General features: G+C 44.2%; 1 protein-coding gene across 3 annotated transcripts in view; it reads right to left on the bottom strand.

Annotated features, from left to right (window-relative positions):
* Positions 1-26020, bottom strand: part of adgrl2b.1 (adhesion G protein-coupled receptor L2b, tandem duplicate 1) — an 88228-nt gene that overhangs the window by 36935 nt on the left and 25273 nt on the right. For all 3 annotated transcript variants that reach the window (XM_088395522.1, XM_088395523.1, XM_088395524.1), the window contains 8 exons: positions 19570-19783; positions 16360-16469; positions 15029-15043; positions 13278-14078; positions 5632-5934; positions 4597-4697; positions 2888-3073; positions 1410-1448 (listed from right to left, as the gene is read on the bottom strand). In XM_088395522.1, the coding sequence (XP_088251648.1) occupies positions 1410-1448; positions 2888-3073; positions 4597-4697; positions 5632-5934; positions 13278-14078; positions 15029-15043; positions 16360-16469; positions 19570-19783 (1769 nt within the window). The remainder of the gene's footprint in view (positions 1-1409; positions 1449-2887; positions 3074-4596; positions 4698-5631; positions 5935-13277; positions 14079-15028; positions 15044-16359; positions 16470-19569; positions 19784-26020) is intronic.

Genomic DNA, 26020 nt, shown 5'->3' with positions numbered 1-26020 from the left:
TCGTATGTTGGTAAAACAACGCCGACCTTGCCAGCGCTAGTTCAGGACTCCGTCGTATTGTTTATTTCTATTGCGCAAGATGGTGGTTAACCATGAATAACATCGTTTATATGACATATATTATGTTTACTTTTTGGGATTTTGTGTATTATTATTGTTCATGTGACCGAGGCTGCTGTGGAATATTTCATCGAAAGTAAAACTGAAGGTAATGATAGAGAACAGAGCATTTGAATAAAAAAAAAAAAAAAAAAACCCGTGCCAAAAATTGCCATGTTTGGCTGAGAATAATTTTTCAGTCGCTATATTATATCATGGCTTGATGCTTTTTAATAGTGAGTCCAAAATCACAATTGGGTTTGTTTTTAAGGTTAATAATTGGTTCACATTGAGAACCAGAATGGGAACAGAAACAAAACAAATTTGTAAAAAAAACCAAAAAAAAAACAAAGAGTAGCTCTTTTCTTTAGAAGTGACATTTCAAGTAATGAAGACCTAAAAAATTAGCTTGCATATTAGGATTTTTAGGGCGCTAACTCACGCTGAAAACTGCAAATATAACAAGTACTGAACTATTATATTATTTAAAAAAAAAAGACTATAAACGGAATTTTGTACAGCCTTGCCTCCATTTGAAGAGCCCGTGAGAGGCTGCTTGAAAGCAGTTGGAAGTTGTGTTATCACAAGTTGTTTTTCCCCCCATGCTGCACTAATATTTACATTCATGTGACGCTGTTTCAAACCACTCAACAAGTTTGACGTTGTGTAAAAGTGTATTGATAGCCAGAGGCTGAGCAGCTTTGTTTGTCTATGGAAGAGATCATTATATCCTGGCTAGCGCGCTTTATTTTGAAGAAGAAACACCTGACTGATGGCTGGATTTGAATTTGATTTGAATTTAAATCTTTTTTTTTTTGTTAGCAGAAAAATGCTAATGACAGTCCGAAATTAATTCCAGAGATAAAACGCCATCGCAACAGGGGGACAGTTTTTCATTTGATTTGATGCTATAGAGAAGACGGCACAGGAGATGAAATGAATTGTATAATGTGAAAAGTGACGCATAATGCCACTTTGATCACACTTCTGGCTGACAGGGAGGTGCAATTACCGCCGTGGGAAGGCAATTATTCACACGACGTATAGCGAGTCCAGAAGAAGACGCAGCGAGAAAGGACGTATTAGGGTGTGAGCGGGAGTGTGGACAGAAATGAAAAGAAGATGGAGCGATAGCACAAAGATGGAACGCTATTGACACTCGCAGATGGAACGGGTTTCATGGGGAGGCAGCCAAGCACACAGAGTGGAAAACAATCAAGGACATTACGCAGAGATGCTGAAGAAAAAAAAAGTTGCATGCTTCCAAGACTTGGAACAAGAACGTCATGTTAAAGGCTCTCTGATTGTACCTTCATGTACGCCCTGCATGTCTTCTCCCGCTTTTGAAGCTTTGCACACAAACACGCACACGCAAAATAAAGAAAGACAGTAGTGAGAAACAGGAAGTGCCAAGTCAGGCCACTTACCATAAATTACAAGTGCTAATGTGAAGAAGAAGGGCGGAAAGAGAAACTCTTTAGAGGGATCGTCTCAAACCGATGCGACACCTCTTCACACCGAGATGTGAGAAACGAGGGAGGGGAAAAAAAAGCTGTCGTTTGGATGTGGGGATTCTCCCTTTGGCATCGCAAGCCAGAGGATGATAAGCAATGTACCATGAGATTATTTGTACCTTTCTGCCAAGGAGGGAATAATAAACGACAAACTCCTTTTGTGGCTCTTGAATGACTCCCCCAGCTTTCACCCAACTGAGTCCAATCACAAACAACGGCACTCTCCCAACAAGGAGATAAAAATGTTCTTTTCGAGGTTGATGTCTAAAAGTTATTAATTCTGCTTTATCAGCATGCTTGGTAAAACGTGGGTAATATAATCAGAGCAGAATGCAAAGAATGGACCAAAGAGGAATAAAACGATATCTTATGGAGGCAGCCATTTTTTTTTTACATTTTTTGAGACTCCCTATGTGTTCCTTAAGTTACTCTCTAACAATTAATGACTTAAAAATGATGCTGAGTGAGTTTTATTTGGATAGTCTACAATTAGAAAAAAATCCATTTGCATAATAATTTGCAACACAGTATAATAATCACATTTATTTAGCATTTAATAATAATAACTGTTGTAAATGTTCGATACCACTTTTCTCACCATACCGATACCATGAAACGATACTATAATACGTTTGATACATAAGATTCCCTTCCAAGAGAATGACAGATACTTTTAAAGACCTATATATCCCAATACAGCAAAATTCATACCAATTTCCTATCCCTTTAATTTCTACTAGAAATTAAGGCAAGTATTGGCACAGATACCGATACTCGTCCATCCCTAATAATAACCAAACGACTTGTTCCATGCATTAAAAAGCACATCCTGCCTACTCAAGGGATAAAATTAGAAGACGCCCACTAGCTGCGATCCTGCGAACAAACGGGCGTCTTTGGGTGCAAAACATTTTGTTTACAGATTAGGCGCCGTCTGAATAACAATGCGCGGCTTCACAACCGTCAATCACCTAGCCATGCAGCAGCGGTGTTGGAACATCACGGGCGTTTGCTCAACGTTTGATGCGGAGCGCATCTCCTCGTTCGTCTGCCGCTCTGTATCGTTCGCCTTAAAATAGAGCCGTGTTGAATTCTCACAGCGTTCCCATTTTGGGTCAATTTCAAGCAAACAAAAAGGGGTCGCTGTGATTCTTGCTTGTATGTAAAACAAGGGCACGCGCCGCCTCGCCCAGCCGGCGTCCTGCCGTTTAACCCCGCTGGGGTAAGACGAGATGATCACAATGGGCCCTAAAAAGGATCACGCGTCACAGTACCTTGTTGAAGCTGCGTCCTGCCGAGTCCTTCTCGCTGGGCCTGAGCTCCTGCAGTTGAGCGTCCAGGATGTCCACAAGCTGCTCCATGAGGCGCACAGAGGAACTGACATCACCAGCGAAGACGGGGCCACGTGTGTTGAATGCCAGCTCATTGGCTAGGTTGGCTGCGTTCTCGCCGCTTCGGATCTGGACGTGCCGGCGGGGGGGTTGGGTGGGAGTAGAGAGGGGGCAGAGTTTAATGCTGTTAGTGGTGGGGGTGCTCGCATGAGTTGTACTGCATCACAAATAAAGCTTTCATACACTTGGTCAATTTATCATGACAGAAAAAACAATTTTTTTATCCAATAAAATTATTACAGCTATCAATTATTGCCATATTTTTGCCCGCCCCCATCAATTCTTGAATAAACTGGGCTATATTGCAATTCAAAAAAATATCAATTAAACGGCAAAACACAGATTAATCCTGGTCTATTACAAAATGTAACAACGATCAGACCCAAAACAAAAACTACAAGGATGCTTTTCACATGCAAATATGTCCTCACTATGGAATAAAAACAACATTTCTCAGGCAATTAAAAGTGTTTGTTGTTGCTCCAAGTCAGCTTTGAAGCTGTCATCAGCGTTCACGATTTATTTTGCAGCTGCTAAACTCGCAGCATGAAAAGAAGTTGGAGTCAGAAATGTTTTTAAGATACAAATTTTTATGACTCGCTCTCTTTTTTTTTTTTTTTGGTCCTTAAATCTGACACGTAGTTTGGGACAGGAGCTCGGTTCCCATTTGATGTATTTGCCAAAATGTTTCCTGACAGCACCCAGGAACTCTGTCTGAACTCGCTACGTCTGGGATGTGTTTTTCCCCATCGTGGCTTGCGTCAGATACGTGGCGCATTGTTTTGTCGAAAATCAAAGTGGACAAATCACTGAAGAAATAAGCTGTCGGCCTTTGATTGTCGCCGCCAAACGACTGTCGCCTTAACTCGAGACAACCACACTCGTAAGTGGCGAGCTCATGAATTTATTGTTCTCAGATGTTTTCAAGTATGGTGGCCTTAACGGGTCAGAAATAATGTTTTTGATGTTAGCACCCTAGATATCAAAGTGCCTTTAAAGTATTAAGTCTCATTTAAACTTAAACACCAATAGATGCAATGAGACAGGTTGGGACAGAGTCTCAATGGAAAAATCCTATTAGCATTTTTATGCTAATTTAGCATCTTTAGCTAAGCACAAACAAGTACCAGTAGACTTAATGCAGGTGTCAAACTCATTTCTTTCGTGGGTCGCATTGTAGTCATAGCTTCTTTCGGAGGGCCATTATGACTGTCAAGCCAAATAAATGTATGAGCACCTCATATTATATACAGTAAAATTACAAAACAAACTGACAAATAACTCGTTTTCAAATCAGACGAGTAAAAACTGGTCAAATATTTTAAAAATAATTTGCAATTCTAGCAATGACACACGAATTTGATGCTCAATTTGTCTTCGCGGGTCACATAAAATGATGTGGCGGGCCTTATCTGACCTCCGGGCCTTAAGTTTAACACCTGTGACTTAATGGGACAAAAATAATTTGGTTAAGCATTCGCTTCAATCCGACCCGGTTGTATTCTAGAATCAAGTTTGAATTCTATTTCCACGATACAATTTTCATGTCATTTCATTTAGTTTCGCAACCGACGTCTTTTTTTTTTCCTTACCTTTTGTGCTACTTGAGTCACCCAGTGGGAAGTGCAGTTGCTGAGATCCGGGCCCTTGGAGCACCAGCTCCCTGCCACTGTGCACAGGAAGGAGGCGACGCCTGCGGTAGCAGCGAGCAAACACACGTTGGAAGGAGGCCAAAATAGCGGCGCTCGGATATTCTCGCTTAGATTTCACTCACACACTTCGCTGCAGGAAACTAAGCGTTCATTTCCAAACATTGCTTAAGCCAAGGTAGCTTTGTAAGGTATAAGGGAAACTAATCATAGAGGGGGATTTTTTTTTTTTTTTTTAACACAGTTAGCTTCAAGGGGAGAGAAAACCCCGACAAGGCACGTTTGAAACACTTCAAGGCCGGAATAAAAACAGCAGATTATGGCTAATGAATGCCTATTTTCTGACAACAATGACAACACGTGTAGTCCTTTTTCCCTTTTTAACCCTCCTCAGTCAAAACAAGTCTGAATCGGGCTTTGATCCGACGCTTTTTAATTTGACAGTGCTGTCGGTGTGCGCGCGTATGAGACGAGAGTGCTAAGGTGACGCTATGCGCGGCTAACAATTGTCAGCCCTGCTGCATAATGGCCATCAGCGCGCCGACGCTGCCAGCCGGCTTTGATGTCGAACACTTTTAGCAACTGGAACTAATTCTTATCTAATATGACCGTGCGGATACACTCCCGCAATTATGACTCCGAGATAGTAGAATTAATGGTGCTTATCGCAAGACGGTTGCTTGACTGTCCACGCGCTGCTGCTTTTTTCAGATTTACATTTTGCCCCACTGGAAAAACGAATGCGGTAAAACTGTCGCCGACAGAAAATCTTTTTTTAACCGTTCAGGGATTTATTTTTTGTGTTAGCATAGTGTTGAAATAACCACTGTTTTTTTAAGCTAGCTCTTTCGGAATACATGTTGGACAAAGATGGCACAAAATCAAAAAGTTTTTTGTTGTATCGGTGACAATGTTTTGGTGGTCAAAACACAAAATACACTATGAACAGGAAAAGGCACTAACATTGAAAAGTCTCACCTCTGGTGCCTTTAGGGCAGGGCCTCTCCACGGTGGATCCCGTGTGGGTCTGGGGCCAGTCGATGGCCCGCTGCTGGACGGCCTCGCAGAAGCGTCTGGGCGTGGGCGGCAGCTCCGGCAAGATGGGCTCTGCCGTCGACGACCCTCGGGTGTCCTCGAACGGATCCCTGCCGTCCCTCGGGTCGGCTCCTCCGCCCGCTGAGGGGTCACCTTGTTTTTTTGCGGTGGGCGCCGCTGTGGCTGCCATGACGGTGGTTGTTCTTGGTGGCGGCAAAGAGACGGGAAGTTCGCCAACTGGTGCCACTGAAATAAGTGAAACATGTTAGTGAAAATAAATAGCAGATTTTTTTTGTTTTTACTCACCTACAAATAGGGTGGGGGTTGTTTACATATCTGGAGTTTTTGTTTAATAAACGAAGGAAACTATTGTTGTCACTTTGTGGCCTAAACCAGGGCCAATTGTTGTTGCTTTGTGATCAAACAAAGCAGGCGATTGTTATTGCTATTCTTGTGCTGTAAAAAATTAAGGCCAATTGGTCTAACTCGCTTCCAATAAAAACAGAGCGGGCTCCGGATGCTTTGTTTTAATAAACCTGGGCAGATTGTTGTAATAAACCAACAGAGGTCTATTGTTGAAACTGTGTTTTAATAAACCATGACCAACTCTTGATTACTTTTTAAAATAAACCACGGCCAATTGGTGAGATTTTAAATAAACCAGGACAAACACTTATTATATTTGTTTTAATAAACCGGGTGTTTTTAGCAAACCAGACCAATTGGCTTATGTTGAGTTATGTTGTAATGAACCACAGCTGAATATTGGTCTATTTTACTTTTTTTTTTTCATAATTTTAGAATCTCTGACATTACAACAATTTAAGGGCGCATTTCCATGCCTCGTCGGTGCTGTAGTTTTGAATGCAAAAGATTTCAAACAGGCTTTTATTTGACGGAAGGTAAATAAATACCTTCTATCCATCATTTGACCCCTCCTTAAATCCATAAATTAAAAAAAAATTCCCAACAAAATTTGCTACCTCTGATTGATTAAATGTCAGCAGTGAAGACAAAGCGTGCTTACTTTTGCGTTTTTGCTGCTTGGTAGGCGAACATAATTTCTGGGGAAAAAAAAATTCTCAACCATCAGCAACAACATGATTACCCAGTATTGAGTCTGCAAAGTCAACCCGTGCTTTACTAATGCACATCACGCTTGCGAAGGCGCTCGCTGTTTGTGGCACGACGCAGGTGATTCAAGATGAGATGTTATCTCCCGCTGAGCGCCTCGAGATAAACAGGAAATGAGAGCAGAAATCAGGCGGGAAAAGGCTGGAAAGCGTTTGGATTGGCCAATATGAAGAGAAGAGGCGTGTGGATGGTCACTTGTCTTTTTTCTACCCACAACAAGCCGATTGTATTGGTAGATAAAAGCAGCTTTCGACAATGAGGTCTGGCGACGGTGCCGTCTTTGGGTTCCCAGGGCGATTGTGTGAAAATGCAATCTCATGCTATCTGACACTCCATTATCACACACATATCTCCATTTCCTGGGGGACGAGGCCCGCTGTCGCATTCACACTAATCAGCCAGGCGGGGGAATATTTGCTTTTTCCTTCAAAGTGGAATATATGAGTTTATTACACAAAGCCGATTGCACGGCGGCGGTAGCGGTCACTACAGCTGTGGGTTTGCTGTGAGGAAAATAAAAATATACCGTATTTTCCGCACTATAAGGCGCACCGGATTATAAGGCGCACCTTCAATGAATGGGCCATTTTAAAACGTTGTCCATATATAAGATATATACATTTGGCCCGCGGGCCGGACTTTGGACACGCCTGCTGTAGTGGCTCAATAATGGTCCATATATAAGGCGCACCTGATTATAAGGCGCACTGTCGGCTTCAGAGAAAATTGGAGGTATTTAGGTGCGCCTTATAGTGCGGAAAATACGGTAAGGCCCGGACCATTCCACAGAGAGGAGCAATTGTCACATTTCCCCACAGCGACCTTTCTGTTTGGCGCGAGCTGTGGCTAATTACCCGACGCTCCAGCGTGTCAGCCGCACTCGTGCAAGTCGGAAGGGCTGACTTAAAGCTGATTCGTTGATTGATTAATTAGGTTGTCACCAATGTCGGCTGCGGATGGTCGACAGGGAAGGTTAATACCACATCAATTCGAATTGAGCAAAAGCTTAAAAATCATAATGCTACTGGTGTGAGGTAATAAATTGAAAGCATGCCATTTCTACGTACGTCAATCTATATAAAAGACTGAAAAAGGTTCAAAATGGTCTTGTATTGGTTTCCATGACAACAACTTCAATTTTGTCTTTTGCTCCAAAATGATTGCCAGCTCTTCCACTCGGTGTGCTCAATACAGCATTTTCAGTTCATCTTGCACGACTCTCTGAATAGTTGCCCACGTTATGTGAAAAAGCCTTCCAACATTGCTAGGTTGGTGTGCAAATGAAGCATCAAGCCTTCATTTGCACTTCTTATTCTATTTCGTGTTCCTGTCTGTTGAGTCAGTTTTCCATTTGTGCAAGCCAAGCAGAAATGCGTGCGCATCCTCTTGATGAGCGAGGTAATGATTGAGATGAGTGAACGTGACGCCCACCCGCCCGCCGCTCCTCAAGAAGTCAATACTTGGCTTTCTTTTACCGCCACGGCAGACGTAAGCGGCAGGCTGCCTCGCGTGCGTATCCCGCACGAGCCCAACAGTTGCCCAAAGCTATTTATGGCACAGATCGATTAGTCCTCCAAAATGCTCTTTAGTTTTATACTGCAGAGTTTTATGAAAGACTTCTTCCTGTACTCTCTTTTAATAGCGTAAATGATTTCCTGAAAGTAGGCCTGTAGAAGAGCCAGGTATAATTGTAAACTGCCTGTAAAAAATAATAATAATAAAAAAAAAAAAAAACTCCTGGACAATCTTGGGAAATACAAATCAGAAATCACCCAGAGCTCCCCAGAGTCATTTACGATGACAAAATATTTTAGTCATCATGTTCCACGTTTCAGTTTTTGTGCGGTGGATGTGCTAAAATATATACATATTAATTTTCCCTAAATGCGAACGCTGTCAACATTGGCAACCGCTTTCACCAGAAAACTAAAAGACTCGTAAGCCGCCTAATACCAGTTATTTAGTGTCAGCAAATGACAACTTTAAGCCCAACAATTCCCTCTAATTGTTTTATATTTTGGAAAAAAAGGCCTGACAAGAATAATCCTCTTGGTGTAAATGCAAATTAAAGGCACACATTCCTGCATACGCTTCCTTTCTTCTTTGCTTTGACAATACAAAAATGAAATGGCAGCAAAATAAGTAGGTCGGACACATGAAAACTAGTGTCAGAACTTCACAAGAGTTCAGTCAATTTCGGAGACTTTTTTTCTTTCCTAGCTAATGCTAGCTTGACGCTAAAGCCACCGACATTGAAGCCAAGCTGACAGTCTGCTTGCTTTGGATTTATATACATTAGACCTAAAGTAGTAGAGTGTAAATCTACAATAGAATGTAATTTGTCCTTATAACTTGACTTTCCATCCAAAATGAGAGATAAGTGGCTCTGTTTGAAACCACAGAAGGTAGTAAAGACGGTTTGTTGGTTAGCCTTCATTCGCGGATAAAAACAGTAAGTACAGTTGCTCCTTTTGCCTTTTTCACCTCAAGCAAGAGCTGGTAATTAATGACAGTGAAACAAATCCCACAAGACATGAATTTTACATCAGGCCTTTCTCTTTCTTTAACGCCGTTCCGCTTTTCAGTCGAGGTTTTGCGGCGTGGAAGGCAGAAAGAAACGCGACGATTCATGTGCCGTTGCTAACTTCGGAATATTATTTCTGGAGATGAAAAAGCAGCCTGTCCAACGGTCATGACACTTCTTTAAAGAGCAGCAGACAGAAAAAGCTTGTGTCTCGCGCATGTAATTTATGAGGCCTGGAAGTGAATTTGGTGGCGATGCAGACATAGCACATTCAAGGAAAAAAGGCTAACCGGCCACAACAAAAATGCATACAAAGGGGCAAAAGTACATGTCTACAAATAGTGGCTGAGTATTTATTCAACTGCAGAAGGGTGGAGTGAATTTGTTCTATGCTGCTCTACGAGTATCTGATTAATTAGAGTATGAATTAAGCAGCAAAATAAGTCATAGTTTTTTAGCTACCTCAGAGGGCGGCCATTTTGCCATTCGAAGTCAACTGAAGATGACATCACAGTTACGTCACACATGGCTCACCTGTTTTCGGAGTTTGCTGAGCCATGTTCGGTCATTTTGTGAACCCTGAGCAACTATGATGTCGTGGCAAAATGGCCGCCCTCTGAGATGGATTAAAATGGGTGGATTTTTTTTCTGCTTAATTCATATTTCACAAACACAACACATATCAGAATGTCATGTTTAGTCTAGTGGGCTAGCATAGAACATATTACTGCAAAGAAATCTTTTGACATGACATCCATTCTAATTGGCTGACTAATTGGGACACGGCGTATTCTGTACTCTATATGCCGCTGCTGTCAAATAGTACGTGTACGATTGTCTCAAAGTTGAATGCATTCAGGCAACTTGAAGGCTTACTATCATTCAGGGATGCGCAAGTAAATGAGAACGCGGTGAAGTGGCACGCACGCACAAAAATCAGCTGGGAGAAGCACGCAAGGACAGTCGGGCTTAGTTTGACATTTCAATTCACAGTGGACACCCATTTCATGCTTACGACACGGCGGCGGCTTAAAACTGCTTGTTTTGAAGATCCGGATCAAATGTTACCAGGAAGACAAAGTCATTCTCCCCTTTCGCTCCTTGTTAGTTCGAAGCGATCCTGGCAATTATTGGCTCTCCTGAATTATTCCTTCTTTATTAAAGAAAGCAGTGAGGTGGCCTCGCAGGTGCCGTCTGCCTTTGGTGTTTATCGGCCTGCTTTTGAAGAAGCTCAATCGATGGCTCAACAATGCTCTGTTTGCAATTCATTTACAGACATTTTCTTCTAATGACGTGTGAAGTGGCCCGAAACAATCAGCGGAATGATCAATAACGACAGGGATGTTTGCTAATCACATCAATCAAGTGCGGAATTAGAAAGACGAACACAAGAGCAAACAAAGCAATAACAACAAGGTGAACAATGATTAACTTAGCCAAGGAGGCCTTTCTGTCACGACCGAACAGATTAGGCGAAAGCTATTTAATTTTGTTAAAGGCGGAGAATGAACAAGAAAGTAATGGCCATGAATTCAAATTGGTTGAGAATCCAAAGGTTTTTTTCCCTTTCCTTCACAAAATACTAATATCGTTGAAGGTGGTCATTGAAATTATCCATGTTTGGCCTTGGTGAAGGTCTGCGCTCTTACTTGGAACTCCAGTTGACCAAAAACTTGAAATAGTACCCCGATTTGAAAAAGCAGACACAAACTGGTTGCCTTGAATCTTCTTTTGTATTTTGTGTCGTAAAATGACACGCTTGTCCTATGGAAATAAAAACGAGAAATACACTTCGGAGATTCATTGGTCGGTGAATCTCAACGACTGCAATTAATTTCCTTTACATCTGGACTGGCCCCCCGGTTCCACGCACTGACATTATTTCACAGCCATTAGATGGTCGTGCAGGATAGGTCGTCCCATGTAAAGGGAACGCTGTCAGCTGCCATAAATCTAAACGAAGGTGTAAACGTGACGGGCCAATTATTTCCAAGCAGCGGTCCAACCAGGCCAAGATTTTCCCTCACGACATTTCAAGAATGAAAAGCAAAGAGTCACGATAAAACGTGGCGCTACGACTTGAACCGAAGAATAAAATAATGAAGCGTGTTCGGTCGGCTTCTCGGTCGGAATGCAGCCGATTTTGCTGCTTCGAGGTAATGTGGTATTTATGTTTAGCGAAGCATAACAGTAGCTGAGAGAGCACATAAAGGCATTGGAAAAGCTCCGCCATGGCCAGTTTCTTCCTTCTCGCAGCCTCTTTCGAGACAAAGAGGGCAATTATGATCACTCAGTTGTTAATTACATTCATATACGTTAACAGTGGAGGAGGTACAAGACCTCATTAAAAGTGTTCTTCACAATATGCACCTTATCAAACTCATAATGGAAGCTTCAACAAAAGCAGATCCATACTTGTGAGTGGTGGGGGGGTGGACCTCCCTGCCTCCCCCTCCCTCCCTTGGAGTGTGGAGTTATGGTGCTGGACAGATTCCAGGCTCCAGCGGGAAAACAAACAGACGTGTTGACAAGAGGCCAGAGTTCAGGAGTACACATCCCCCATTGAGGCGTCGTCGACGACAAGTCCCTTCGACAAGGCCGCGTCGGCAATCGCATTTCCAGCTGGCATCCAGAGGTGCCGCTTGGTCATGTGGAAGCGCAACCTGATACGCCGGCATGACGTCAAGTTGGGTCAAGAGGTCCCCCCCCCCCCCACCAAGCAGACTTCGCCCAGTTCAACGAGTACAGATAACTGTGGCCGTAATCGAGCAGGTGTAAAGTTCGTTCTCGGTTCGGTAAATTAGCCTAAAATGCCCCAAAAAATGTCCGATTTAAAAATCCCTGAGTCTGTGCTGCGATGAAGTCAAGTTGGGTCAAGATGTTTCTCCGCCAAGCAGGCTTAGTGAGGACAGATAATTGCGGACATTAGCGGTTTGATGGCAAGTCACTTATGTCACCTCTCAGCGCTTCAAAAATGGACTCTATCACATTCACATCATTTCCATTTGCAATTCAAAACATTACGCTCATTCGATTCACCTTGGGAAAAATGTTCAAGTTGACAAAAGTTAACCCAAAATGTTCAAATGTCCCTAGTCATTACTAATCACAACAGATTCACGTCATTGTTCTCATTGGAAATTCAACAAATTCACCTTGGTAACAATTTCCACATCCCACCAAAAATGCCTCATTTGTTCCCATTCCACATGATTTGATATCATTCAATCCATATTTTGTCCCCAATCAGCTTTTCAATACTCGCACGTAATTTCTCCTGAGATGGCAAATGTCATGTTCAAAAAAAAACAACAAATCCAACATTTGATCAGACAAAATTCATCACTGAGCGAATCTGAAATCAAAGCCTGGCGCAGAAATACACAAAAAGGTTCCTGTGGTGCCACTGACGCTGGCATGGCAACCAAATTTGAGGTAGAAGGAGGCGCAAACAACCCGTGTCACGCTGTTTGCCAATACCTCTCAGATATATTACCCGCACGCCAGGCAAGGTTGGAGAGGCCAGTGACAGTAATAGTTTTGGGGATTATGGAATGCGATAGGGACCGGCCGAGCCCCAGCTGGGATGAGTGCCTCGGCGTCCCCCATGGTAATCAAGAAGAGGCTTTTTGGTGGCCATGCAATCGCCCTGGGAGAAGTACCGCTCTTATTGCAAGGTGAATCTGTCATTTCTGATTGGATTTCCGATACGGCTCAATATTTACAATCACACATCCTCGTACGCGCGTGGTCAGCACTCAAATGAGTCGAGACGCAGGTTCCCGTGATTGTGACATGAAACGAAATGACAGCCGAGTCAGACGCCGCCTGAAGCTTCTTGTTGACCGACACAAACTGCTTTCAGGGGAAGGAAGCTAACGATTATTTACTCATCCCCGATTGGTGGGTAAAATGTTGTAGGAAATCTCACCTTCAACGGGATCCGGCGGTGTGAAGTCGAGATCGTAGCGGAGGATGTAAAAGTTATTCCACACGTAGAGCTGGTTGTCCCTGGGGTTGTAATCCACGGCCGTGATGTACTGGTACTGGTTGGGGAAACCGATGTCCGTGTACTCGCCTTGGCTCAGCTTGGTGTTGTAGATGTAGTCAATCTGGCTTGCTGCGCCGTCGTTTTCGCCTTCCTCGTAGGTGGAGCGCACCACGTGGAGCACGCCGCACGCCATGAAGGCGTTGGAGGCCGAGCGCTTGTCGTAGGCCGTGTCCCACGTGGCCTCGAAGCGAAGCGTGTACGGGTTGAGCTGGCTCACTACAATGCGCCCGTTGTTCTGCTCCGTGGCGTAGATGACCCACAGGCCCCGCTCGTCCACCGCCAGGTCGATATCTGTCTTGCCGCCCCAGCGGTACGGCGACGTGTCGTGATAGTTAGCGTTGTTGACGATGGCCTCGCCGCTTTTGATCCGCGTGCGCAGGTCGAACTTGACGATATTTCGGGTGCGCTCTTTGTTGAAGAAGATGGCGCCGTCGTAGGCCACGAAACCCGTGCCGTCCACCCGGTGGGGCAATTTATACGTGGTGGTCTGCCGGTTGTTTTGGAAGTCCTCCAGGGAGGCGTACTCGATGAGAGTGTCCGTGCGATACGGCGTCCAGGGCATGAAGAAGACCTTGTCGCCGGCTTGCAGCGGGTCTTTGCACCACGAGCCCGCTTGCTGCTCCGCCTCGTACAAGAAGGTGGCGTCGCCGATGCCTTTCAGCATCCCGGGACAAATGAAGACTGAGCAAAAGAGAGAAGAGGAAAGAGGCGCAAGTCAGGAATCAGTCGGGAGAATTTGGGTGGAGGGAGGAGGGGGGGGACAAAATAACGTGGAAAAAGTTAAGAATCCTGTAAATGAAGGACAGCACAAATGGATATTGACATTCCATCTCTCATATCAGCCCCTTTCAAACCGGCCATGGAATGTGCTGTGTGAAAGTGGCTGAGGTGTCTGACGTCAAATCAAGAGTTCATTTGGCGTACGTCGACACATGCAAAAATAAAAAGCCGTTACGTTCTTTTGGTGAGGAAAAAAAGAACAAACAATATTCCGTCAATGGCAGCAAAGCAGATGAAAATGGAGGCAGAGGGCATAAAAGAGCGGCACAGGATTAGCACCATGTGCTTATTCACATCACGGTGCCAAGCACACTAAATAAAGGGTTCACACTCTTTTCAAAATCAACTTTGAATGCCTTCATAGCAAATAAAGCGGGTCCTCCGACATCAAAATTTCTCATGATAGGAAGGAAGTCAGCCGATGCTGTACTTTGACAAAGTCAATCCGAATCTAAATCACAAAACCTTTTATGATCTGGGATTTATTCCAAAGAAACCTGGGTTCGTTTATCGCGACTTGAATATTCATTAGACATTTGTCCGCATTCCAAACACCATGTGAACCCTGTAAATAGTGGCAAATGCATTTTTCAAGGGTACAAAAGTCAGAGACCCTGGAAAAATCAGCACCCAACCATCTGTTTTTCTGAGCGTCTTTCAAGTCACTAGAAAAAGCTCCATTGATTCATCAGTGAAAAATTTGGGAGTCCATATGTGCAAACAATCCTCCCATGGGTTTAGGATTTGTCAGTGTGTGGGTGAGCTGGGGGGGGGGTGCTTGTACTCAACACCACAGAACAAGAAGACAGAGGGAAGGAAGTTAGTAGCGGTGGACTGAGCCACTTAGTTACCTTTTTGCTCCACTTCTATTTTTGGGTGGTGAAAAGGAGAGAAAAAAAAAAGAGTAAAATAGGGAGAGAAACGTTATCATGAGTCATCTGGCAGGTACAAGGAGAGAATTAGCTGCAAGTGGATGCGACCGTGACATGAACTGGGGAACGAGGAGCTAAGGGTGTGGGGGGGGAAAAAAAACGCAAGATGTTAGTTAATGAACAGTCATGCACATATTCCCTTATGTCTTAAACTGGCGAAAGCGTTTCGACATTCACGCTTCTAAAAAAACTAATGATTCAAACTTTGAAAAAAAAAAAATGGGGCCACGGCGCACAATGTTATAATAACGGCAAGGCAGAACTGCTGGACAGAAGGAAAGGCTGCGTGAAAAATTACAGGTTAGACAGCAGAGGAGGTTAGCGGCAGGAGGTGAAAGGGAGGTCTGTTTGAAAGAAGGGGACACACACACGCACACAGGAAAAAAAATGGATATTTCGTACAAGTGTTTACAATTCATCAACGCTAAGCACTTTCACAGGGACGCGCATGAACCTCGGCTATGCTCTAATAAACTCGTCTCAGACAAGCTTTCAAGCGGGATTTACTCTCGTCATAAACGCAGATGCCGTTTGCAACTCGAAGGTCTACTAAAATCAATTCAATGGGGATGTTTGAAATGGAAATTTGGCAAAATACAAGTGACACTATGAATATAGCGTGTCATTTTATTTAGCAAGGTAAGGAATTATTGCTTATTTCGATCCTTAAACGACAGAGTAGATGTTTGCACGGTAGCGTTCTAGGCTGAAATTAATGGCAACATGCATTTTCTGCACCATCAACTGGAAATAATGTCCTGTTTCTTTTATCTGATTCCTAAATTAAGTGGGAAAAAGAACTTAAACAGATTTACCAATTATTAAAAGAATTGTTAGTGACCAGCTTTAAAATTGAAAAATGCTAACTAAGCCATGTAATAGTAATTGGCATCGGCTGATTTGATTCACAGATAATCAGAATTGTCCCAGATTGAAAGATCATCAATGAAAAGTGAAAAAATACTTTTAAAACTATCTTTTTTTCTGCTATTAATACACCTATAATTTCAGATACAGACCCAAGTGGATTATTTTTCCCCTCCACTCCCTCGTCATTATATTTTACCAGCGTCGTCCTTGGTGAGCCATTGCCAATAACTGCCTTAAAATTACATCAGCGCAGTGCAGCTTGACACGTTGGCACGCAAACACAAATTGACTCGGCGCGCTCTCCGACAAGCGTCTAATACAAAGTAGCAACAACATCATCAGTAACATCATTCGGCATTCATCGTGGAGGTGATACTTACTATAGGGAACACACTCATACTGGACCTCTAAGTACTTGTAGGTGCCGGGGCATGGATCGGGAAAGACATCGGAGCCAGTGACAACCACACACTGCGTACGGTTGTTGCACCTAGAGGGAATAAGACAAGATTGACCACAGATGTCATCACCCGCAGAGAGATCAGTAGGCACAAATGGCGGTCGTGAGCGGCGTTACGATGATGTGGGGTGCTAGACCTTCAAGATCGGCACCCTAAGAATTGACTGCGAAGACAGGTAGCAAGTCGCTTTTTGTAAACAAAGGATTTGAGTTGTTAGTTTGAGTGCTCTCGCATTAGCTCGGTAGCTTTCTGCAAAATGTTTTTTTTTTCACGAATGCTTTCCTGGTGCTGAGGAATGTAGCGTAAATAAAAGATTCTGTGAGTGCATATTCTGTGAGTGGTTGTCATACATGAGTCAGTTTGTTGAACACTGAGTGAAGGTTGCTACATTATCTTTTCTTATACCCACTCGCTAGCTAAACTTTTTTTTCCTGAAAGTTTTGTTCCTTGGCACCCAGCAGTTTTGCATTAATAAAAGACTGATTAGATATTCCGACTGCTGTCCTACATTTGAGTGAGTCTGTTTGTTGACGATAATCAAGGAGTGTAGATGCTAAGTCAAGTAATCGCTGCTTGCTAGCTAGCCTTTAATCTAAAAGTTTGTTCTCTTGAATCAAGCAACTTTTGGTAAGAACAAGAGACTTTGATTCAGATTTTATGCAACAGCATTTATGCATTTGAATTCATCTGTTTGGTGTTGATTAATAAGAACTATTAGCATCCTGTTTTAGCTAGTAGCTAGCTAGCCAGTTGTATATGTTTTCTAATTTGTGTGTTCCAAGAATCTGGCCTTGCCTTGTGTGTTCTTGCACATATAGTAATTAAACATAATGGTATTTAATCAGTTGTAAATGTGTTATGGCTGATGGGGAAACTTGGAGGCAGCACAGCAGAAGGGCTGTCGTGTGCATAAGTGCACACGATATAGATAGCAGCTCGTGAAAAACAGCAGCTCAAGGCATGTCGAGTATTAGCGGTGGCATTTCCTCTGCGTCTATGGAGAGGGAAGAGATTGGTTAAAGGATCACACGGCAGGTGGCTGTGACATGTAACAGACAAGAGACGCTCCCCCATGCTCGCGTGCAGAAAACACATCAATGGGAGAAAAGATCGGCAACGGCGCGCTGTGCCAATTGTAAAAGTTTGCCTTTTTTTTTGCAAATGTTTTTAGGTGCAAGTAAAGTTCAAGTTAAGAGGAAAAGGGAGTTAGAGAGGGAGGGAAAGTGAGGATGGGGGCGACGTTTGCACTTCAAACGAGTTCATTTGAGGCAGAGGGATGGCATTGGGGGATAATGCGGGCAAGTATAACCGAGGCGCACACACAAGGGGGGGAAAAAAAAATAGGAGGCCGACATGAATATTTCACAAGGTCAGCAGCTGTCACGCATGTACATTTAAACATTGGAGGGAATGTTTAAAAGAGCCATTAGTCATTCAGGAGGCCTAACAAATGGGATTGTTTGGGACAACAGGGCCAGGATGCATGTGAAAGTCAAAACATAACTTTTCATCATCATTTTCTACTTCTACGCCTTTCTGTGATTCATCTAGTCTCTCGCTTGCAATCTGCTGATGAAACTTAGGTCCAGTGGCCACTTTCTTTCGAGATCTTGTCTGTTGCAAATAGAAACATGGCGGCACTATGGAGCCGCTTGACTACGTGCCGAGACTTCCTATACGTTAGGCACGTTGCTTGTAATACCCGCGCCAGTGTTACACGGCTCGATGGCTTACTTAAAGAATATTAAATGTTCTTTTTAAGGTGGGAAAAAAATCTTCACGCATTATCAAACTCAGCTCTTCCTACTTGGCTACTATTGCATGTGATTGCGGCTAAATTGCACTGAGCTCATTCTCGTGGTGGAGAGAGAGAGAGAGAGAGGAGGAAAAAAAATACCTTTTCAATCTCAGTTGTCCTTTTGCACCTCTGACCAGGCAGGGAAAGGATTCATTCAGCTGCTTTATGAGCGGGTCAGCGAAGAGGTAGCAAATACCAGACGGCATTACAAAACGCGCACACACACTATTTGGAGTACTTGATCATTTTAGTGCCGGGCCACAGCATGTTTTTAGTTTCTGCAAAGCTCAGAGGAAGACAGAGTAAAATGGAGCCAAGCTTTTTGGGCTGTTACCATCGTGATGACGGTCACACCCTTTGATCTCGATAATCTGATCGTCGGGGTGAATCCGAACGGTTGCTTCTCGCCCGAGACTTTGTCAGGGATATTGTTTTTGAAGCGCGGTCGAGAGTGTAACTCGTCGACAGATGAGGTGTGTACCAAGGCGCAGATGCCGTAAGAAAACGGGGACTGGAGGTGTCCATTCTGAAGGACAGGGTTGAGACGGCGGGGCTCGGTTCTATTCCCATGCGGCGTCACGTATAAAGGCGGAGAAATAGCGAGAAGACGGCTAAAGAGGACAGAGCTCGGTGCGTGCAAGCTGAACTTTGCTGGTTACTATTTATGAATACTTCATTCGTTGGCCTTTAAAAATACACAGAGAGGGGGAGGGGGGGGGGCAGTGAAGTGTTGCCGCCGCTGCTTGACAGCAAGGCAACATCCTGTGAGAGGCTAAACGGGATGAAAGGCGCCGTGATGAGCGTTGCCTGCTACCTGAGGCACAGCCACTTCAATGGCGTACAAGTGTTTGAACAAAGCAAACTCGCCGCCCCAGATGGGGAATTAGGAGGCTTTGGGGTGACTCACAGTCTGTGGGAGTTGCACTAATTTTAATAACTCACATATATTCCTGCCTGTCGAGAATTAATCCCATCAGTTTTGGTGGAGGAAAGAATTTCAATGCAACCACAAATGAATGACTGCAATGTTTACCACTGGATATGGAAGGCTGGAATTACATGCAGGTCCATGAAAGAACTTTGTTGGGTTCTGTGTTAACAACAAAGCATCGCTTAATTCTTTTTTGCAGGATCTCTGTGTAAAAGAGTTTCAATGTCAATGAAAACAAAAGACAGGACAAGAGAGGCAACTTCATGTATCCTGTTGAGATCCAACTCGTTGATGGAAAAAAGTCTCGTGTTAAAACATCCGCTACACCGAGAGGGGGGGGTGGAAAAAACGTTTCATGCATTTCATGTCAAACAAACTCCACTCGTCTCCTCTCACAAACCTTTGTGATATAATCTTGTAGGCGTCGGGGAGGTAGCAGTTGACGTTCTCCATCTGGAACGGGTCTGCGTCGCAGATCTTGTCGTCTGTCCGCCCGTAGTTGGCCGTCTCGATCATGATGACGTCGCTGCCGGGGCAGCGCAGGTCGATGGCGTAGCCCTCGCATGATAGCTCCCGCCGGACCAGGCCGAAGGGCAGGGCGGCGCGGCTGAATCCTGAGAGGAGACACGACGCAAAAAAACATCGATGACTAACATTTCACATCAAGAGGGAGGGCTTTGTTATTTTTGGATGAAGAGAAAAGAGCAGAACAAACTGTAAAAAAAACATCCAAACAGCTTTGTCAGATAAAAGTGGAGTCCACGTGACGGATAATCTATACGAGGGAAAAAGCCAGGATGTGAGTATGGCCAAATAAGTGCACCAAGCGGGGGAGAAAATGAGCTTTTTCATTGCAAAAATGACCCTCCTTCCAGGACATTAGAGTGAAATAGGCTATTATGGAGTATTCTCTTGTCTGAATAATAAAATGCCATTTCACAAAGACCGACTGGGCTATGGAGGGAGGAAGCGAGACAGAGAAAGAAAAGAGGGGAAAAAAAGGGAATCTATTATCAGGGGTTGAAATGATTTGAAGTTTTTAAAAAATGCAGCAACTCTGAGAAGACTTGAAGGGAAGAAAAAAAAAAAACAATTAGGTAGAGTCTACGTAAGTAGAACATGTAAATGTGTTCCACTTACGGAATGCAAGCAGAGAGCTGCGTGGAGTGTCAATAATCGCCGCTGTTTGGGAGAATGGTGGGCCCCCGAGGGGGCAGCCGGCGTCGGTATTTTCTCTCGCTCCTAATTAGCCCTTCCTTCAGTCTGCTACCTCTGGCGCAGCCCCATTGGCTAACCCCGGCTTTGTCACGCAGCAACACTTACCACCTCGGGTTCATTTTGCCCCCTCACTCTAATTACCCTCACGCTTTTGACAGCGGCAGCCCGACCGACGCAATTAGCGTCGCTTGAAACGCTCAAAGTTTCCGAGTGACTCCTACTTGAAATTCCTCTCAAAAAGCCCAGGCGTTATTTCGTCTGTCGCCGTGACAAAAACGTATGTCTGCAAAACGTAGACGATGGAAAACAAATTGTCAAAAAAGCCGGAGAGACGACGGAGGGAACTGGGCGGAAGGCGGCCAACATTTCTTGAAACTAACATTAAGGCGAGTGGATTCTATTTGAGGGAATGTGAGTTAACAGCTGAGTCCATTTGCTGACTTGCTTGCTAACCAAAACAGCAGCACCTATGGAGGTATATTATATAGGGATTAGGAATCTCATTCAAAATGGCCGTCAAAACGTTGTCAACAAGTTCTATTTACGCTTCGGCTGCATTTCTCCCTAAACAGACCTTGCGTTTTGCAGCAAAGTCCTAACCTAACCAAAGCCGTCGATCCCGCCGAGCATTCAGCCAATGGTTCCTTCTTTAAAAATAACACCATGTGCGTCGGGTGCAAGTGGATTGTGCTTAGCTCCGCTGTTTATCACCTCATTAGCAGACATCGGTTGAGCCGAACAGTGCGTGGGGAGCTGCGGGGTCAGTCCATCCATCCAAATAACAACCACAATTACCCGCAGCGTCCGCAGAACCCGAGCGGGATGGCGGCTGATAAAACACAGAGTGGAGTCAGCGGCTTAAGCGGCCAGACTAATGATCACCACGTCTGCCATTCCTCACGGAGGGACTGACGGCTTTATCACAGTAGCCGAGGAAGGAATGCATTTCACAGGGTATTAAAATTCGAAAGGGGATCCGCGGCACGAGGGAACCTACGTCACCTGCCTTTGTGACCTCTTTTCTCGGGGCTCTACGCTGACGATTCGACACATCTATATCAGAGCTCGGATGGCAACGCCGTCGTCAACGTAGGCCCGGCTATTGATTAGTTCAGTGCCTCGCCTCGCCTGGCTGCCCTCTTCCCTCCTTACCCACGTGAATCATACTGGACAGAGGCTAAGGCCGCATCAATTAGGGGGAGGTTACCCGCCATCCAAAGGACAAATTGATTCTCCCTCATCTCTGTTTCATGAACGACTTTCTTGTTGACCTGTACTTGACCAAGTAGGGACAGATTTGGCTTAACAACATACGGTGCATAATATGTCTCAGTAGAATGTTGGACAATACTGTCCCTAATTAGTCGACTGGGTGCGTTCATGTGGATAAATGGACGCGCTCCATTTCCTAACTGTAACTGTCACATTTTATAAACGCTATTGTTCACCCGTGGACATGCAGGAGTTAACTGTTACTACCCAAAACAGCAGCACTAAAACAGTGGGTGTCATTTTCACCTCATTTGATTGGTTGGTTGGGTGTCAAGATTACAGCAAATCAAACCACAATGGTATTTAATGAATCTTTTGTTTTGGTGCAAATCTTGAGTAAAAATGTGTCAAGATAATGAACAGCTTCCAAGGTGACTTGGAAAAAGATTTTGCAGCTTAGCAGTCTTTCCAGTTGTGGAACCAATAGTTACCTCGAGTCCTGGCAGGTTCCCTGTTGTTTGCGTTCCAGTTCACCGAGACTTTAAAAAAGGCGAGCAGGGTGATGCACGCAAAATTCCGGCATCCCACTGACGTATGAACATCTTTTTGTCTGGCGTTTTGTTTAACGACTCAATTTTGGAGACGTTGGATGATGGCAGGTGACAGAAGGTCACAAAGGGAAACCATCCAGAGCATGCAGCTATTGTGAAATGCGCCACATAAATAAAGTTGTATTGTAATATATTAACACAAATTTACACAATCAGCGAGGGAATTGAATTCTGGCTTTTGTCAAATCTCCATGGTAACAATTTTGCCCTGGCTATAATTGGCTGTGATCCCGATTGGTGGCCTTGTTGACATGAAGCCTTATCATGCATTCTGGTCAGTGAGTGACTTGAGCAAAGTAGCTTTTCAGATTCCCCCCTCTGACCTGCCTGCTAAGCCTTCTATTGAGCTCAACAGACAGCCAAGCCAGGCCCGGGAACGCTCCTCAATATGTTGCATTCAGGGATTTCTTTCCACCCCCCCTTACTTCTTCAGTTGACAGACTATAATTCACTGCCGAAAAAAAATCCCCCCTCCTATTTCATATTTTGTTTTCTATCAACACCCTTGAAATTGGAAGCGGCTCGGCAGCTCAGATGAGCGCATCGGAAACATCCCGCATGCACCGTGGTGCTTTTAAAAGCCCCGAAGGTGAAATGAAATGATAATGAATGTCGAAATGTTGCCATTTGGCTAGCGAGGCCGCCGGACCGTGACGCGCAACTATCTGGGGAAGTTCATCTTGGGTGGAGTCATGGCCGACCTTTTGAGCCTAACGGATATGTAAGAACGAGTGGAAAGTTTTTTTTTGTTTTAGAAAAAAAAAAAAAAGGGGACAGTTTTTGGAAGTTAGACAGAGTGGCGAGGACTAACGCAGACGGAGTGCAGAAGCATGGCTTGACGCTTGTCATCCCCCATTAAGCTTCCTTTGATTGGCCTTTGTGGTCTTGGAAACGGCAAACAGCTGCATGCAAATGTCCCCCATTTCCCCCTGCGTCTGGCCCCCATTGTTCCTTTGACGGAGACACTCTCTTGTGCGCCCATAAAGGAGGGTGTAGCCTTTAGTCAAATAAGAGCGCCCCCGCCGTGGCCACAGCGGGGGCACTTGAAGATTGTTTGTCTTTTTATGTTGTTTGCTTCACAATAATTCTGGCAGCCCAAGAGGAGATCTGAGAGTCAAGCTTGGCCTCCAACGGCCCGGCAATGCCTCCATAATCCTATATCCGAAGTGGTCAGGGAGTAACTTTTTTTTTTCTTTTGGAATGGAGATTTCCAACGGGAATTTGAAAAGTAGCACAAACATGATTGAATTCTTGCTAATAGGGGCACAAAGTAACGGCAACTCAAATGTGTGGCGGTATATCAAAGTGAAAACACTATCCGAAAAGAAAATTCTACTCTCAAACCAAGATAATGAGAGAAGCACTAATGGAATGTAAAATGTGGAAAAGATCTTTTGTTTACAAGTGGCAGGCAATATGGCTACCGATGGTTAACAGGATAAGCTAACATCAATTAGCGGTGGGGGATTAAACATGATTTGGTACATATTTCAATTCAGGTTTTGTATTTCCAGACATAGCCATGTTGTGAATGACGCCCAGTGGCAAGGTGTGAGATGAGCCAGGAGATTTGGGGCAAAAACAACACCTGCTTTTCAAATACCGACAACACAATATTTCAAGTGGCAGACATTTTGCTCGCGTTTGCAGTGCCACTTCAATCCATCTGCTCCGGGCTCGTCTTGTTGGGAATTGTTTCTAAAGACGGTGTCAGACAAGACCGCAATAGCCGCAGCCGCACCCGCCCTTTCCCAGACGGCCACTATCAGGCACTCTAGATTGCGATAGGAGGATTCCAAAATAGAAACCTGCTATTTGCAAATCCATCCTGTCCATTTGGGCTTCCGTGCAACGCTGCCTTCTGTGATGTTTTACATCGTGACGTTTCCTAATTCAAATGCTGTTGGGGAATGCTGGTGAAGAGAACCAAGACGCTGAGCTGTAAGAGAGTTTCAGGGAGGGAGGGGGCGAGCGGACGGGCGGGCGTTTTGTGTTTGGGGGCACTTGCGGTTGTTGAGGCAGAAAATAAGCGTTAAAGCGGTCCAAGCAGCTGCACGAGTCGAGCCTCGTTGCTCCTATTACCAGTGAGACATTCAAAGTCAAAGTTTGACAATGACTCAGGCAAAAAAAAAGAAAATGTGTTTTTAATACCACATGATGGGATATTACAGCACAGCTCTACAATGACACCAATTTTATGGTTTTGGAGCAGGAAGCCAGGCCAAGCAATGACACCATGGATCATGATCATAAAACATTTGATTCAGAGTTAGGGAAAACACGCCTGGTGAAGTAAGAATTTTATGATTATTTAGGAGTGATGCTATTTTTCCAGTCACTTCCAAAATGACGCAAGGAGACACTGCACTTTTTCCACAATATCATTTTGTGTTTGTTTTGCTCTGATACTGTACATACATATATGGCGGGGATTGAACATTAACAGGAACGGCTGATCAAAATATAATTTAATACTATTTGTCTACTGTATGTACAATAAAGATGATCATTTTGGTCAATGTAATTGTAAAGTAAAATAATGAGTGATAAAATTCTACCTAAATTAAGAGTCAAAATCATTAATAAAAAAAATGAGTGATAATATTCTACCAAAATTAAGTCAAAATCCTAAAAAAGATAAATAAATGAAAAAAATATATATTTTTTAAAAACTTGGTCCCCGAAAACCTAATTTAACGCAATAATTTTTCTGTACGGGAGTCAACCCGGATACGATTCGTTTTTTCTCGCCGCGCTGTCCGTTGACACGTCAGTCGAGCGGAGGAAAAAGTCGACGGTAATTCAACGGCGTGTTACTGTCTGCGGAAAAAAACAAACCTTTTCACAGAGACAAATAACTGTCACAGAGGCTAAGCAGCTGAAAGGGAAACAAAGCTCAGTAGATGAAAAGCTCACATGCTCTGAGGCGAATGCCATCCTGACAGAATTAGTTCATTGCTCGCTCGACATCCGTGCCGTTATTTTTTTTTTTTGTGCGGGGAGTTGATGAAACGCACCGAAAGAGGTGAGTTCATGCAAACTCCCCCGAGTATGGCGTGGATATACTCTTACAGGCTTGATCGGGGCCTCCACTCCCTTTCAAGCTTGTGTTTTTTTGCCCCGCCACTTAAAACCCAGCTGGATTTTCCGCTCAAGGTACCTTCCCGGAGGGCGGAGGATGGAGCGGGAAGATGTAGGAATGGGGAAGGCGGGGTGATTGAGTTTGACTTCATGGCGCAGTCTCCACGCTTCAGCCGGGCTCCTCCTCCTCCTCCTCGCCGGGGTGTCGGCACACGTCACAAATTGAACGCAGATCGAGAGCGCAAAAGGGCAAAGCAACAACACATGTAGTACACATTGGGCCGGCGGCTTTTCCGTCGTCACTTCATGAGTCACAATTGAAATGCGTGCTGCCATTTTTCACAGCTCGGCCCACTTTGGGGGTGCATCTGGACTCAAGTAAATGTCACTAACCTGTTAAGTGTCTATCCATCCTTGCCTGTGTTCATTTGCCTCTCGGACCTACTCTACACTTTGGTTTATGGGCGGACACATGTACGGATGTCCCTTAGCGATCTGCATAGAAAACGCTTGGGGCCAAAACTCATAATAGCGTATTTTCCGCATTATAAGGCGCACCTAAATACCTCCAATTTTCTCAAAAGCCTACAGTGCGCCTTATAATCAGGTGCGCCTTATATATGGACCAATATTGAGCCACTACAGCAGGCGTGTCCAAAGTCCGGCCCGCGGGCCAAATGTATATATCTTATATATGGACAAAGTTTTAAAATGGGCCATTCATTGAAG

The sequence above is a fragment of the Syngnathus floridae genome, chromosome 14, assembly GCF_059516105.1.
Source record: "Syngnathus floridae isolate MCC-2025c chromosome 14, RoL_Sflo_1.0, whole genome shotgun sequence".
Classification (NCBI taxonomy): domain Eukaryota; kingdom Metazoa; phylum Chordata; class Actinopteri; order Syngnathiformes; family Syngnathidae; genus Syngnathus; species Syngnathus floridae.
Note: the sequence above shows the minus strand (reverse complement) of the source record. Positions and strands in the feature narration are given on the sequence as shown.